Source organism: Moschus berezovskii, chromosome 3 (assembly GCF_049115385.1).
Source record: "Moschus berezovskii isolate FMDL1 chromosome 3, NW_MosBer_1.0, whole genome shotgun sequence".
In the NCBI taxonomy this organism is placed as follows: Eukaryota; Metazoa; Chordata; class Mammalia; order Artiodactyla; family Moschidae; genus Moschus; species Moschus berezovskii.
This window is the reverse complement of record NC_142462.1, coordinates 80,173,984-80,190,899: the sequence shown is the minus strand read 5'-3', so window position 1 is coordinate 80,190,899 and position 16,916 is coordinate 80,173,984. Positions and strand designations below refer to the sequence as shown.

General features: G+C 40.9%; 1 protein-coding gene across 6 annotated transcripts in view; it reads right to left on the bottom strand.

Annotated features, from left to right (window-relative positions):
• The window catches only part of OSBPL3 (oxysterol binding protein like 3), a 211,202-nt gene that overhangs the window by 31,820 nt on the left and 162,466 nt on the right, over positions 1 to 16,916 (bottom strand). For all 6 annotated transcript variants that reach the window (XM_055421004.2, XM_055421002.2, XM_055421008.2 and 3 more), the window contains 3 exons: positions 14,782 to 14,875; positions 10,374 to 10,624; positions 3,264 to 3,401 (listed from right to left, as the gene is read on the bottom strand). In XM_055421004.2, coding sequence (XP_055276979.2) covers positions 3,264 to 3,401; positions 10,374 to 10,624; positions 14,782 to 14,875 — 483 coding nt within the window. The remainder of the gene's footprint in view (positions 1 to 3,263; positions 3,402 to 10,373; positions 10,625 to 14,781; positions 14,876 to 16,916) is intronic.

Sequence of the window (16,916 nt, the reverse complement as noted above, 5' to 3'; positions counted from 1 at the left end):
TTCTTTCACCTGGAGATATCTCCATTAGTGTCCTCCTTAGACTAGAGTTCCACCCCAAAATATTAATTCAGGGGTTCTGTTCAGTTTATTATCAGTCATTTAGCACCTCTACTCATTGTAGAGAAGTACAAGAAAGCAAAGAAGCCCCCAGACTCTGAAAGCTGCAGTCCATCACCTACACGTACGGACAAGGGTGGAGTCATGCTGTCTCCGTAACAGAACGTCTTCTGGGCTAGAAGCAGAAGGAGCCAGACTGGCAGGTACCAGCATAAAACAGAATAAATGCTTGGGTACTCTCTTTCAGATGTGTTAAATTAGAAAGTCTTCACGCACAACAGGTAGGCTGGGCAATTTAACCAACAAGGGCAAGAAAGGGAGTAGAGGAGGCTAAATTGATACATTGCCTGCTGGCTGGGAAAGGAGGACCCTGGTCAAAACCCTTTCCACTCCTGGGGCAGCAGACAGCCTGGCACATTAAATTAATCAATTAGCTCTCCATCTCACTGTACACTTATGTGATGACCACAATTCTGTCTTCCTTAAGAAATCTGTCTATGGGAAAACATCCCTGGTCAGGCTGACCAAAGCCATCTGGTCCCCATGGCAAATCTTTATATTCTAAAGGCATAGGGTAGTATTCTGACTTATAGATCAGTCTCTTATAAACTTAGCTAGTGTGATTCTGTCCCTGAGAGACTCATTCATACTCAGATGTATTAAAAGAGTCAACTACCTATGCCATAAGACTAAATTCCAGACAGATGAAGTGGCTCCCTCGTGATCAGGATGGTGATATTCCCATGGTGAAGCCAGCTGTGAGGATTCCTGGCAGCCTCCTGGATGGCTTTCTGTCAGAGACTCAGCAGTGACATAATGCCGCTTTCAAACCATTTGAATCAGTAGAGTAGATATAGGATATATTGCTTCAACACTCTAACTGTTCATAACACTGGGTATTAAAACACATTTTAAAAGTTGCCTCTCAGTATAAGAGCAATAATCAAGTACTGAACGTGCTTCACATCAGTTCAGTTCAGTCGCTCAGTCGTGCCCAAATCTTTGTGACCCCATGAACCGCAGCACGCCAGGCCTCCCTGTCCATCACCAACTCCCAGAGTCCACCCAAACCCATGCCCATCGAGTCGGTGATGTCATCCAACCATCTCATCCTATCGTCCCCTTCTCCTCCTGCCCTCAATCTTTCCCAGCATCAGGGTCTTTTCAAAGGAGTCAGCTCTTTGCATCAGGTGGCCAAAGTATTGGAGTTTCAGTTTCAGTGTGTTATTTTACTTATCCTTCCTGCAGCCTATGAACTAAGCATGATCATCCCTATTTTACAGATAAATACTGAGGTTTTCAGTAGCTCATACAAGGCCACACAATGGTGGGGTTAGAATGAAAATGGTCCATATTACACCTAGCATGCCGTGTGCTACTAACAACGACCAGATGTCTTTCTTATTTATTTCCTTGGGATCCATTTCATGGAACTAAAGACTAAGTTATGTAACTCTTTCCATCTCTGTGCACACACGTCCAGGGGCTCCCTTTTCTTTCTCCCTGCCATCACAGGGGAGCCACAGATCCTAAATCAGCCCTGCCCTGTTAGGGGCTCATGGAATTGAAGTTTAGTTTTACACAAGGGCATGTTACTACTCTTTTCTTCTACCTATTCATCCTGTCTTGATTGTCTGCTGTAGTCTGGAATTATTTTTGGCCTTTGTTTTTTCACATGAGTGCATAGAATACCATGGTAACCAAATTATATTTTCATGTATTCGCATTCCATTTTAGGTTTAGTGTTTAAATAACCCAGTTGAATTTGAATCACATTATCTAACCCTTTAACTACTGATTTAAACCCCTACTGTTCAAATATCAGTGTTTAATTTCCTGTTTTAACTGCTAGCCAGAAAACAATTCACAACGTGCTTTCGGATTGTTGGCTAATCATTTTCATTTGAGTTTCAGAGAACGCTGCTCATAATTCACAGTTAAGACCATCACCATCTTCATAAGACTCTCAGCCACACTGCCCTCCCCTTCTTGCTCCCATAATACCAGTCCACTTATAAAGAAGCCCACTTATAAAGAAGGCACCAAGATAATAGGAGGAAAATCACGTTTTAGCAACTCATCCTTTTATCCTCAGTTTTCTAAGAATTTGGAGGGAATCAATGATGTTTCATGTTCCCAGGCTAACATTTAGGGATAGACACGTTGAGGTGCTGCCTTAACCAAATAGGAGAGAAGTGGTCTTTATTTTCAGTCAAGTTGCACTCTATTTCAGCTAAACAATGCCTTATTGACAGATATTGTGGATGTCCCCAACATTCCACTACTGCAAGTTATGCTGTCATACACAGGTCAATAAGGATAGCAAACCCTCATGTAACACTTCCTACTTCAAGGATAAGTGCTCTAAGAGCTTTGTAGAGAATCACTCATTTGATCATTGCAAAACCATCTGAGTCTGCATCATGATCCTCATCGCCACTTTAAAGAGGAAACTGAAGTACAGAGAGGTTAAGGAACTTGCCCTGGGTTGCAAACCTAGTGAGAGAGAAAGCTGAGATTGGAATCTAGGCTGGCTGAGTCTAGAGATACAATTCTTGAATACTACCCACTGCTAACACAGGTGAGAAGGATCTTGTGGAACCTCAGGGAACTTGGGCTGTGTGAGCATAAGTCTTGTCCATCTATTAGCTGAGGGACAGACGTTCTTGTCTGCCTCTGGCCCATCACCCAATACAGTACCCCAGAGCCTAAAACAATGCTAGGAATGTGGTATAATCTCGAGAAGTATTTATGGATGGAATGAATAAATATACGAATGAATGATTTATCTTAAAGCAAAACCAAGAATAATGCATTTATTTGGTGCTCCTGCTTCTGATGGCAGTGCTCCTGTTTTAGAATGGTGATGTCAGTGAGCTAGGCTGCACACTTTAAATCTCTTAACTTGCAGTTTGAGCAAATGCTTCGTGCTTTAAAAACTCGTCTCTGCTACAAGTTTAAACAGAAAGAACTGTGGGGATGCACAGGGCCAAGCGAGCCCCAGCCTGGCTAGCACCTTTAAGCCCATGGGTAGTGGCAAGGTTTCAGTGGAAGGAAACTGACCTCTCTCTTTATGTGTAGAAGCACTGTAATTATCTCTGTTACTGGGAAGCCAGTGACAGGTGGGAAATAAATATTTCAAAAGCACGCTTAAGGGGAGACATGAGCAACTTCTCCCAACAAACAAAAAAAGGGTGTATACCTACCTGTTCTGAAAAAAACCGGAAGCCCTTGTCCTCACGAATACACTCATATGTTTCTCCAAGGACCGGATTAAAAGGCTTACTCCCGGCACGGAAGTAGCTAGATGCATATGCAGACACCGCAAAGGCTGCCACGTACACCTAGGGAAAGGGCAAGAACATGGTTATTCCTCCATCACAAAGAAATTTATTTTCACAAAGACATGAACAAAAGATAGCTTCTCTTTCTCTCTTTCCTGTTTATTTCAAAAAGGCAAAGATTTGTCCCTGGTTTAATGACACCCAAATGGACTTTGGCTTCAAGTTGTGGGTTTAGGGCTTCCCTGGTGGCTCAGAGGGTAAAGCGTCTGCTTGCAATGCTGGAAACTCAGGTTCGATTCCTGAGTTTGGAAGATCCCCTGGAGAATGAAATAGCAACCCACTCCAGTACCCTTGCCTGGAAAATCCCATGGATGGAGAACCCTGGTAGGCTACAATCCATGGGGTTGCAAAGACCTGGACACGACTGAGCGACTTCATTTTCACTTATGGGTTTAAAATAGTGTTCATTTTGGCCCCAGAGACAAACGAATCAGATTGTCCATTTGGTTTGATGCCTGCAGGTGGATAAAGGCTTTCAAGATGGTGAGTCAGTCCCTCTAAATCTGCCACTATCTGACAATCCTGATGTTGTGCTAAGGCTCTGGAGGAGGAGAGGGACAAAGAGCATTAAAGAAGCCAAACTTCCCTCAAGATTCAGGAGTAAGTCACAGGGAAATCTGCTCAATACTCTGTAATAACCTAAATGGGAAAAGAACTTGAAAAAGAATCAATACATATATTCGTGTATAACTGAATCACTCTGGGGTATACCTGAGACTAACACAACACTGTGAATCAACTATACTCCAACATAAACATTTTTTTTAAGAATAAGCATCCGAAGTTTAACCATTCACAATTTGGTTTTGTAGAAACCAAAAAAACTCATCTGGCCAAAGAAAATCTCTGGGAGTCACTTCCTGAGCCTGGGTAATGTTTCACAGGAGAGAACACAGTAGCTTTCAAGAAGTTTTGTTTTTCTAGGAGAAAAAATGAGAACTCAAAAAGCAAAAGAAAGGACTTCCATGGTGGTCCACTGGATAAGACTCCATGCTTCCAATGCATGGGTCATGGGTTCGATCCCTGGTTGGGGGAACTAAGATCCGAAATGCCACGTGACATGGTCAAAAAAAAAATTTTTTTAAAGGAAAATTATAGGTGAATATGAAATGTGAAAAATCTTATTGGCCCTGGCTGTGAGGGTCTCAGTGTTTTGCACAGCTCCCCTTTCAGGGCACTGAAGAGCCAGTACAGGCCCACCTCATTTTATTGTGCTTTGCAAAAACTACGATGTTTATAAATTGAAGGTTTAGGGCAACTTTGCACCAAGTAAGTCTGTTGCTGCCATTTTTCCAACAGCATTTGCTCACTTCATGCCTTTGTGTCACATTTTGGCAATTCTCACGATATTTCAAATTTTTCCTTTAGCAGTGAAGCATTTTTAAAATTAAGGTATGTGAGTGAAAGTCATTCAGTTGTGTCTGACTCTGCGACCTCATGGACTATACAGTCCATGGAATTCTCCAGGCTACAATAATGGAATGGATAGCCCTTTCCTTCTCCAAGGGATCTTCCCAACCCAGGGATCGAACCAGGGTCTCCCACATTGCAGGCAGATTCTTTAACACCTGAGCCACCAGGGAAGTCCAAGAACATTGGAATGGGTAGGCTATCCCTTCTCCAGAGGATCTTCCCGACCTAGGAATCGAACCGGGGTCTCCTGATTGGGTTAAGAATTTGCCTGCAATGCAGGAGACCCCAGTTTGATTCCTAGGTCGGAAAGATCCCCTGGAGAGGGGATAGGCTACCCACTCCAGTATTTTGGCCTGGAGAATTCCATGGACTGTATAGTCCATCGGGTTTCAAAAAGTTGGACATGACAGAGCGACTTTCACTTCACTTGACATTAAAAATTAAGGTATATATATTGTTTTTTAGATACAAAGGTATTGCATACTTAACAGACTAAGTATAGTGTAAACCATAAGTTTTATATGCACTGGGAAACCAAAAAACTCATGCAACTCACTTTATTGTGATTCTTGCTTTATTGAGGCAGTTAGTTCAGTCGCTCAGTCATGTCCGACTCTTTGCGACCCCATGAATCACAGCACGCCACGCCTCCCTGTCCATCACCAACTCCTGGAGTTCACTCAAACTCATGTCCATCGAGTCGGTGATGCCATCCAGCCATCTCATTCTCTGTCGTCCACTTCTCCTCCCACCCCCAATCCCTCCTAGCATCAGACTCTTTTCCAGTGAGTCAACTCGTCGCATGAGGTGGCCAAAGTATTGGAGTTTCAGCTTTAGCATCAGTCCTTCCAATAAACACCCAGGATTGATCTCCTCTAGAAAGGACTGGTTGGATCTCCTTGCAGTCCAAGGGACTCTCAAGAGTCTTCTCCAGCACCACTGTTCAAAAGCACCAATTCTTCAGCGATCAGCTTTCTTCACAGTCCAACTCTCACATCCATACATGACCACGGGAAAAACCATAGCCTTGACTAGATGGACCTTGGTTGGCAAAGTAATGTCTCTGCTTTTTAATATGCTACCTAGGTTGGTCATAACTTTCCTTCCAAGGAGTAAGCGTCTTTTAATTTCATGGCTACAATCAGCATCTGCAGTGATTTTGGAGCCCAAAAATATAAAGTCTGACACTGTTTCCACTGTTTCCCCATCTATTTCCCATGAAGTGATGGGACCAGATGCCATGATCTTCATTTTCTGAATGTTGAGCTTCAAGCCAACCTTTTCACTCTCCTCTTTCACTTTCATCAGAGGCTTTTGAGTTCCTCTTCACTTTCTGCCATAAGGGTGGTGTCATCTGCATATCTGAGGTTATTGATATTTCTCCCAGCAATCTTGATTCCAGCTCGTGCTTCTTCCAGCCCAGCGTTCCTCATGATGTACTCTGCATATACGTTACATAAGCAGGGTGACAATATACAATCTTGACGTACTCCTTTTCCTATATGTAACCAGTTTGTTGTTCCATGACCAGTTCTAACTGTTGCTTCCTGACCTGCATACAGGTTTCTCAAGAGGCAGGTCAGGTGGTCTGGTATTCCCATCTCTTTAAGAATGTTCCACAGTTTATTGTGATCCACACAGTCAAAGGCTTTGGCATAGTCAATAATGCAGAAATAGATGGCTTTCTGGAACTCTCTTGCTTTCTCCATGATCCAGCGGATGTTGGCAATTTGATCTCTGGTGCCTCTGCCTTTTCTAAAACCTGCTTGAACATCTGGAAGTTCACGGTTCACATATTGCTGAAGCCTGGCTTGGAGAATTTTGAGCATGACTTTATAGCGTGTGAGATGAGTGCAATTGTGCGGTCGTTTGAGCATTCTTTGGCATTGCCTTTCTTTGGGATTGGAATAAAGACTGACCTTTTCCAGTCCTGTGGCCACTGCTGAGTTTTCCAAATTTGCTGGCATATTGAGTGCAGCACTTTCACACCATCATCTTTCAGGATTTGAAATAGCTCAACTGGAATTCCATCACCTCCACTAGCTTTGTTAGTAGTGATGCTCTCTAAGGCCCACTTGACTTCACATTCCAAGATGTCTGGCTCTAGGTGAGTGATCACGCCATCGTGATTATCTTCATCGTGAAGATCTTTTTTGTACAGTTCTTCTCTGTATTCTTGCCACCTCTTCTTAATATCTTCTGCTTCTGTTAGGTCCACACCATTTCTGTCCTTTATCGAGCCCATCTTTGCATGAAATGTTCCCTTGATATCTCTAATTTTCTTGAAAAGATCTCTTGCTTTTCCTATTCTGTTGTTTTCCTCTATTTCTTTGCATTGATCATTGAGGAAGGCTTTCTTATCTCTCCTTGCTATTCTTTGGAACTCTGCATTCAGATGCTTATTCTTTTCTTTTCTCCTTTGCTTTTTGCTTCTCTTCTTTTCGCAGCTATTTGTAAGGCCTCCTCAGACAGCCATTTTGCTTTTTCGCATTTCTTTTCCATGGGGATGGTCTTGGTCCCTGTTTCCTGTACAATGTCACGAACCTCCATCCAGAGTTCATCAGGCCTCTATCTATCAGATCTAGTCCCTTAAATCTATTTCTTACTTCCACTATATAATCATAAGGGATTTGATTTAGGTCATATCTGAAAGGTCTAGTGGTTTTCCCTACTTTCTTCAATTTAAGTCTGAATTTGGCAATAAGGAGTTCATGATCTGAGCCACAGTCAGCTTCTGGTCTTGTTTTTGCTGACTGTATACAGCTTCTCCATCTTTGGCTGCAAAGAATATAATTAATCTGATTTTGGTGTTGACCATCTGGTGATGTCCATGTGTAGAGTCTTCTCTTGTGTTGTTGGAAGAGGGTGTTTGCTATGACCAGTGCGTTCTCTTGGCAAAACTCTATTAGCCTTTGCCCTGCTTCATTCCGTGCTCCAAGGCCAAATTTGCCTGTTACTCCAGGTGTTTCTTGACTTCCTACTTTTGCATTCAAATCCCCTATAATGAAAAGGACATCTTTTTTGGGTGTTAGTTCTAAAAGGTCTTGTAGGTCTTCATAGAACCATTCAACTTCGGCTTCTTCAGCATTACTGGTTGGGGCACAGACTTGGATTACTGTAATACTGAATGGTTTGCTTTGGAAACGAACAGAGATCATGCAGACTGGAACTAAATACACAATATCTCTGAGGTGTGTCTGTATTCTTTTGGTATTTTGAGAGGGAGGTGGGCAAAAAATTAAACCTAAGTAGCAATTTCGCTTATAGGTGTTCGGAGAAGGCAATGCTCTTGCCTAGAAAATCCCATGGATGGAAGAGCCTGGTAGGCTGCAGTCCATGGGGTCGCTAAGGGTCAGACATGACTGAGCGACTTCACTTTCACTTTTCACTTTCACACATTGGAGAAGGAAATGGCAACCCACTCCAGTGTTCTTGCCTGGAGAATCCCAGGGACGGGGGAGCCTGGTGGGCTTCTGTCTATGGGTCACACAGAGTCGGACACGACTGAAGTGACTTAGCAGCAGCAGCAGCAGCAATAGCAAATTTCCTTTCTAATACTGAGTAATAATCTCAATGTTTCCTCTTCTCTGCTTATTTCATAAAGTTTCTTATATTGGGGAAAAAAGCTGGGTACCTTTCATAAATGTTCACTAGTCACATAATTTTCAATGCCTTTTACAAGCTGGACCCACCTTACCACCTCACACTAGAGTGTATAAACACTCTAGAGGATCTGGAGAGCTTATTAAAATCAACTTGTGCTCAGTTCAGTCTGTTCTTGAAACCTGGGTATCTGTTCCTCTCTCTGCTTCCTCAGATGTCTGTCTTCTGATTAGCAGCAAGGTCACACGTCTATATGGAATGTTGAGTCAAACCTGAATAACCTTCACAATTTAATATAACACATGTTGAAAAGAACCTGGAATCATTCATGATGCATGGGGAGAAGGAAGGGAGGGAGCAGGCAAAACAAAGCATCTTCCTTGTGGGCTGGCAACATGAAAGAGAATCTCTGCAGGGGTAGAGCTGACCCTCATACTTGGAGCAGCAAACCTATTCTACGGGCTAGATTCCTCCCTCATGCTTTCTGAACTTTCCTTTCTAAATGTATTGGTGCCTTTCCTCAAACTTCTTCTCAAGGTCAAATGACTCCAATCAATCAGCTGACATCCCAAGGGTCTCTAAATTGCTAGAAAAATGAAACACCTTTAAAAATGCTTTCATCTTCAAAGTCAATCATGCTCTTTAAAGAAAAACACTCTCCACGAATGATAACTTTTAACACTTTCCTTGGAATCTATTTACCTCCCTTTGTTCATAGAAATTCTCTGAGGGAAGAGTAACAAAGGAGACAGAAAATAAACTGCTTGTTTTTCCTCTCCTACTCCTATTATCATTAGTATCAAGAAAGAAAATCTCTTTGATGGGCGAAGTCCCTGGAGACAGTATGGGATGAGATGGGATGTCTCTTTCAACCAGAAATTAAGATCTTTCCTTAATCCTCAAATTACTGAAGAAATTAAAGTTTTAATGAGAGTTTAAACTGCAGAATGTGCACAATTTAGAAAACAAAGGCATCCTCCACCAGTGAGAGGGTGATGTCTGGCTGGGTCCCTGGGGCTGGAGGTGAGCCCTCCGATTCAGCCAATCAGCAAATGCCCAGGACAGAGATGCTGAATGTGGGGGAGGACACTGATGTGCCAGCATCCTACACAGTGAGCTTTCTGTTGAGCGGGTAACATACCAGAAGGCAAAAAGAGGACGAGGCACTCAGTTTTGAAGAGCAAATAGCCACAGTCACAGAAAGTTGAGTTGGCCACAGTCTTATCACCAAGGTACCCCTGTCCTCTGTCCCCACAAGACAGGGGAAGGATGAGAAATTCTTGGAGGCCCCTTTATTGGAAGCCCCATTCCTTGATTAGAACTGATACTAAGTAGAGAACAGAAGATTAATTTTTCTAGGATGAGTTTTATCCTTTAACTTATTCTAGAAGAAGAAGTGGGAACAGGAATCAACTATACTCTGATAAAAATTGATTTAAAAATAGTGGAAGGGGGAGAAGAATCTTTCTAATGTGAAAACCTCTTCTGTGACTGAATGATATTTTCTAAAAATTCAGGGGCTGACAAGACAATTTCAAAAATAAACCAAAACCTTCTCATGGGAAATTTACCCTGGACAACAAAACAAAACAGAGCTCAAAAAATTAAATTCTCCCCACTCAGGGTAGTAAAAATAAACACTCAGACAGCCCTCAAGACATGATTTCCAGCCAGGCAATATCAGAACAATCACACGGAAAGTTCTGGAGAAAGAGGAAGCCCAAAACCACAGAGCAGAACTATCCTCAGGCAGCAGCTGTTACAGGGAAGCCGCCCTCAATGGCCATTCCTGACCAGGTGACTGAAAACAGCCAGGCAGAGTTAGGAAGCGGAGGTGGCTGGGAAATGAGCCTCTCTGATGAGCAATCCAGGTGGAAAGCGGAGGGACAGGAGCCCTACAGTGCCCGCAGCTCAGCTGCAAAGGCAGGCCAGTGAGGTGGCAGGGTGCACGCTCACCATCCTCTCCAGGGCGTTGGGCAGCTGGGCGGCCTTGTCCAGAAGCTCGCTGTACTCCAGCTCCTCGCAGAGCCTCTGCAGCGTGTTCAGGGGCTCATTGAGCTCCACCGGCATGGCCACCTTAGACAGGTCCTTCCCAATGTTGTTTCTCAGGATGTTCCACAAGCTGATGTTACTGGACTTGGGGCACGGCGCTGGCAAACATGTCCTTCTTTTGGACTTGGCTTCCCCTCCACTATCGATCACTGGCCCTGAAAGGGAAATCAGTCTGGTTGCCTTATAAGGATTTTCATTTTATTTTACTACTGAAAAGGAAAAAGAAACCCCCCTTACTGAGCAAGTACACAACCATACTGTTAATCTCAATTATCCAGATCATGACTGAAAGTCAGACAATAAAAAGAATCTTGAGCAGCTAAATGGAGCACCCGAAACTATAAACACTAAAACTCATGGACTTTCTTCGCAGGGAACTCTTCATGCTACTACTCAAAAGCTAGTTCTTCAGAGTTTATATGCACTGAGCATAATACTGGAAACTGGACTGCTATGCCCAGAGTAGGTTACTTCTAATCTCCTTAACTCTGTTTAAAAGCACTTCAAGTTCTGATAAAAAATTTTTTTTAATCTTTTAAAAGATCATTTCAAATTCTGATAAAACAATTGTGCATAAAATTATAAAGAAAATTATAAAGGAAATAAAAGTCATCTATTATCCCACCACCTAGAAATAGTAGCCATTTATATTGGAGTATTTTCATTTATTGTTTTCTCCATACAGTTCACAATGTTTGCAGAGTTTAACGCTTTGCTTAATCAGTTAAAATAAATATTCTTCTATGCTACCCAGAATTTTTCTAAAACAGTTTTAATGAATGTAAAACAATTCCATGCTATGAATAAGCCATAATTTTTTAAATCATTCATCTATTGTTGGACTTCTAGATTTGTCTCAATGTTTTCCTATGATGCAAAAAAAAATTAGTTAATGTACATATTCTTATATATTTGATTACATCTGATTATTTTCTGAGGACATATAGAAGTGGAATTATTATGTCTAAGAACTCAAACATTTTTAGACATTTGACTCATGTGAGCATGTGTGTGTGTGCTTAGTCGCTCAGTCGTGTCCGACTCTTGCGACTCAGACTGCCAGGCTCCACTGTCCATGGTATTCTCCAGGCAAGAATACTGGAGTGGGTTGCCATTTCCTTCTCCAGGGGATCTTCCCAACCCAGGAATCGAACCCAGGTCTCCTGCATTGCGGTCAGACTCTTTACCAACTGAGCTGCGAGGGAAGCCCTCATGTAAGCATGCTGCTCTTTAAAATTTCCCATTTATCAGCAAGCATGTACCAGTGTCCATGTTCTGAGGTCCTTCTAGGCTTGTCAGCATTCATTTTGAATTCTTAGCAAATCAGTAGGTGGACAGTGCTATCTCCTTGTTTTAACTTACATTTAAAAAATTCCTATTGTGACTTGGAATGTTTTCATGAATATTCTTTTCTAAATTGTCTGCTTTCCTATTCATATATTAAGACATAATCTTTTGTTTCTATTTTTGCTTTACAATTTAATTGCCACTTGACATTTATCTTTACGTTTGGCCTACACAGCTTTTTAAATGAGTGAAATATTTACATCTTAGGTATTTACACCCATCAATTTTTTCGTTTGTGACAACTTCCATTACTTTATGCTCGAAATTCTTTTCCATCCCAACACAACCTATTTTCAAAAGAAACCTTTTGCATTATACCAACATATGAGAAAATGGTATTTTATTTTAAAGTCAATCACTCTGAATAATAAGGCTACTTTGATGAACAGGAAAATATGAAAGTGAGGTCATACTTTGAAGTCTCATGTTAATCTAAACATGCAATTAAATTCTGAATTTGTTTCAGTTGTTCAACATGGGTAAAAATCAAGTAAACAGCTGCAAATGATAAGAGTCTTTAAAAACTGTGTTCCCTGTAATCTCAAAATACTTTGTTTTAAAGAAATATTACACTACTACCGGAGAAGACTCTTTGAGAGTCCCTTGGACAGCAAGGAGATCAAACCATTCAATCCTAAAGGAAACCAACCCTCAATATTCATTGGAAGGACTGATGCTGAAGCTCCAATAGTTTGACCACCTGATGCAAAGTGCCTACTTATTGGAAAAGATCCTGAGGCTGGGAAAGATCGAGAGCAGGAGGAGAAGAGGGTAACAGAGGACAAGATGGTTGGATGGCATCACAATGAACAGACATATGAGTTTCAGAAAACCCTGGGAGATAGTGAAGGAAAGAGAAGCCTGGCATGCTGCAGTCCATGGGATTGCAAAGAGTCAGACGTGACTTAGCAACTGAACAACAATACTACCACTAGTAATAATGGCTAATACATGCCTAGCGGTTTACTCTGTGACACTCTTTCAAGCACTTTACATATATTGTGTCACTTATCCTTTGCAACAACCTCTTGAGATAAACAGTATTATTAGCCCCATTTTACAGATGAAGAAAACTGAGGCACAGAGAACTTGAGAAACTTTCCCTAGAACACATAACCAGTGAGTGGCAGAGCTGGAATTAACTGAGGAAATCCAGTTCCTAAATCTATATTCCTAACCATTGAACCCCCACATAGCACCCAATGCAGTGACAGAACTGAATATGGGCATACTGATTTGGGCAGGTCAGGGAGGGGTATAAATTAATAGGAAACACTCTAAATACCTAGCTTTTAGTAAGGGTTCAAAGAAATTCTAGTGTGGTAATTCATCAAGACCTGGATCCAATCCTATTTCCTTCTGTAGGAAATATTGTGTCCTAAGATGCAAAGGTTATTTCTACATATAATCTTTTCAGTAGAGTACTGATATATAGAGATCTAATCTTCCAATTATTGCCAAAGAAGAAAGCTGGGTTTGGCCCAGTGTTCGTTCAGGCTAAGAAAACATTGGTCAGTAATCTAGCAACATGGCTGCGGAAAAGACAGAGAACTGGTCTTCACCTCTTACATGCTTTTCCTGGCTGGTGTCAACTCAGCGCAGCTGTGGTCTTGGGTCCTTGGGCAAGCCCTCTGTTCCTAACTTTGACCTCTGAACCCTCTAATCCCTCGGTTCCCCTTGGGATCCTCCCTAAGGCCTCAAATAGGAGGAGACTTTGGTGTTTGTCTGTCTTCTTCATCCACAACGAGGGTTCCCATTTAGTGTGGGTGTTGTTTGCTAAGGAAATAATTGATGCTTTCTCATTTCTCTTTCAGTTCACCTCTTTTACTTTTACAAAAAAAGGCATATGAACTTGCTCCTATATGACTAGTCTTTACCTTTGAATCACTGGTTCTCAGACTTTTCCACCAAAGGGTTAATCTCTCCAGAAACAATTCAGGAATGACACAGAGCATAATGAGCTTCTGACTTCTAGCAGGTATGATGCTGGAAGGATGTTCCTCCAGAAGACAGTAAAATTACCTGTCTTTTTTGTAATCCTTCAAAGAGCAGGCTCTTTGGCATTCAGATAACAACTCATCATCATCGTATTTAATGTCTACATACTGGGCTGGGAAACAATGAAACATCAAATAGGACCTGACACGGTCCTTGTCCTCCGTGTAGATATGAAAAGAGGTGGTGTTCTGGCATAGATAAGCCCACAGACCCCAGGCACACTGACTACAAAACTGGGAGTATTTGATGCCTCAGGACTCACATAAAAACCTGTTCAGTGGGCAGATTCTTCTTAAGGTAGGTCAGCTTCCTAAACAAGCTTCAGTCTGCTTACTCCTAAATCAGAGCTGTTTGGAGACAGCAGACACTCCAGGTACCCCATGGTTCCAACTCACACTTTCTGGGCATCATTTTCACTCTTGAGATTAACCAGAAATAAAGGGACATCTTAGGGTACCTGAAGCCCTAACCCCAAGGACATAGCAGTTTGTTACTCTCAAATGAGTTATCTTGAAGAATCTGAAACTAAATTAGCACTTAGACCAGACCTTTTACAAGTCTGACAGCATGCCTAGACTATGAAAGCCACTAGATAACTGAAGGCAAAAAAGTTATATTCTAATATGTTTGCAGAAAGTTTAACCACACAAGGAGCATCTGTTATATTAATTTTTGATATTCATATGATGATTCGTATGCCCTTACTCTATAAAACAGAAATCTGTATAAGCAGACAAATTTATGTGAATGAATACGTTTTTCACATGAGTGCCATGTTTCCACCTAGATTATAAAACCATTGAGGGTGGCAACCATGTCTTAAGTTTCTGATGTAGAACTTGCTCCATTCTCTGTCTGCAGCAGGTATATATATATATATATATATATATACTTATATACTTATTAGTATTCTGCAAACATCCAAACACTCAAATAATAGTTTGAGATCAAATAATTTAAACCTTACCCAAAGTTTGTCTCTCATTATCCAAATCATTACTTAGATTGTCTAAGGAAAGGTTGTCACTTATGTCACTGACATATGAATCACCTTCAGAAATCTATAGGAAAAAAGGAAATAATATACATTAGAGTAAACAAGCCAGATTTCATAAAACCTTTACTTCAAACAATCAAATATCTTTAACCATACATTAAAATCTATAGAAATAATTTTGGGTGCTGTTTTTATTAAGCCCCATGCACCAGTCTGCCTAGGAGGTATTGACAGAAAATATGTTATTAAAATTCTTACACATTCTTGATTCATTCTGACAAGGACAACACAAGTAAATTCCAGATTTTAGTCATTATAAACATTCTTATTAATTCAGACTGCTTTTACAAAATTTGTTAGCATTTGAGTAGAATGAGTTACCATTTGTCTTTTAACTATTTGTGAACAGAAGAATCTTCTATGGATATGAATAGATAAGCAATATTAGTACTTATCGTGGTTTTCCCCACTTTTTTTAGTTTAAACCACTAGCCATTTAGGTATGACCTAAATCATATCCCTTATGATTATATGGAAGTGACAGACAGATTCAAGGGAAGAGGTTCGTAACATTGTACGGGAAGCAGTGACCAAAACCATCACAAAAGAAAAAGAAATGCAAGAAGGGAAAATGTCAGAATGCTTTACAAATAACTGAGGAAAGGAGAAGTGAAAAGCAAGGGAGAAAGGCAAAGATATACCCAACTGAATGCAGAGTTCCAGAGAATAGCAAGGAGAGATAAGAAGGGCTTCTTCAATGAAAAATGCAAAGAAATAGAGCAAAACAATAGAATCGGAAAAACTAGAGATCTCTTCAAGAAAATTGGAGGTATCAAAGGAACATTTCACGCAAGGATGGACATGATAAAGAACAGAAATGGTAAGGACCTAACAGAGATTAAGAAGAGGTGGCAAGAACACACAGAACTATACAAAACAGGTCTTAATGACTCAGATGACCATCATGGTTGATCCCTCATCTAGAGCCAGACATCTGAGACCATGAAGTGAAGTGGGCCTTAAGAAGCATTACTACAAACAGAGCTAGTGGAGGTGATGGAATTTCAGCTGAACTATTCAAAATCCTAAAAGATGATGCTATTAAAGTGTCATACTCAATAGGTCAGCAAGTTTGGAAAATCCAGCAGTCTCCACAGAACTGGAAAAGGTCTGTCTTCATGTCAATTCCAAAGAAGTGAAGTGCTAAAGAATGTTCAAACTACCAGACATTTCCCATGCTGGTAAGGTTATGCCCAAAACCCTTTAAGCTAGCCTTAAGCAGTACTTGAACTGAGAAATTTCAGATATACAAGCTGGATTTAGAAAAGACACAGGAATCAGAAATCAAGCTGCCAATATTTGTTAGATCATAGAGAAGCAAAGGAATTACAGAAAAACATCTACTTCTGTTTCATTGACTATGCAAAAGCCTTAGATTGTGTGGATCACAACAAACTGTGGAAAATTCTTAAAGAGACGGGAATACCAGACCATCTTACCTGTCTCCTGAGAAACATGTATGTGGGTCAAGAGCAACAATTAGAACCTTACGTGGAACAACTGACTGGTTCAAAATTGGGAAAGGAGTACATCAAGGCTGTATATTGTCACTTTGCTTATTTAACTTATATGCCTAGTAAATCAATGCACGATGCTGGGGTTAATGAGTTACAAGCTGAAATCAAGATTGTTGGGAGAAATCATCAATAACTTCAAATATACAGATGATAAAGTGAAGAGGAACTAAAAAGCCTCTTGATGAGTGTGAAAGAAGATAGTGAAAACTCAACATTCAAAAATCTAAGATAATGGCATCTGGTTATATTACTTCATGGCAAATAGAAGGGGAAAAAGTGGAAACAGTGACAGATTTTCTCTTCTTGGACTCCAAAATCACTGTGGATGGTGACTGAAGCCATGAAACTAGAAGACACTTGCTTCTTGGAAGGAAAGCTACAACAAATCTAGAGACTGTATTAAAAAGCAAACATACCACTTTGCCAACAAAGCTCTGTATAGTCAAAGCTATGGTCTTTCCAGGAGTCATGTATAGATGTGAAAGCTAGACAATAAAAAAGTCTGAGCACCAAAGAACTGATGCTTTG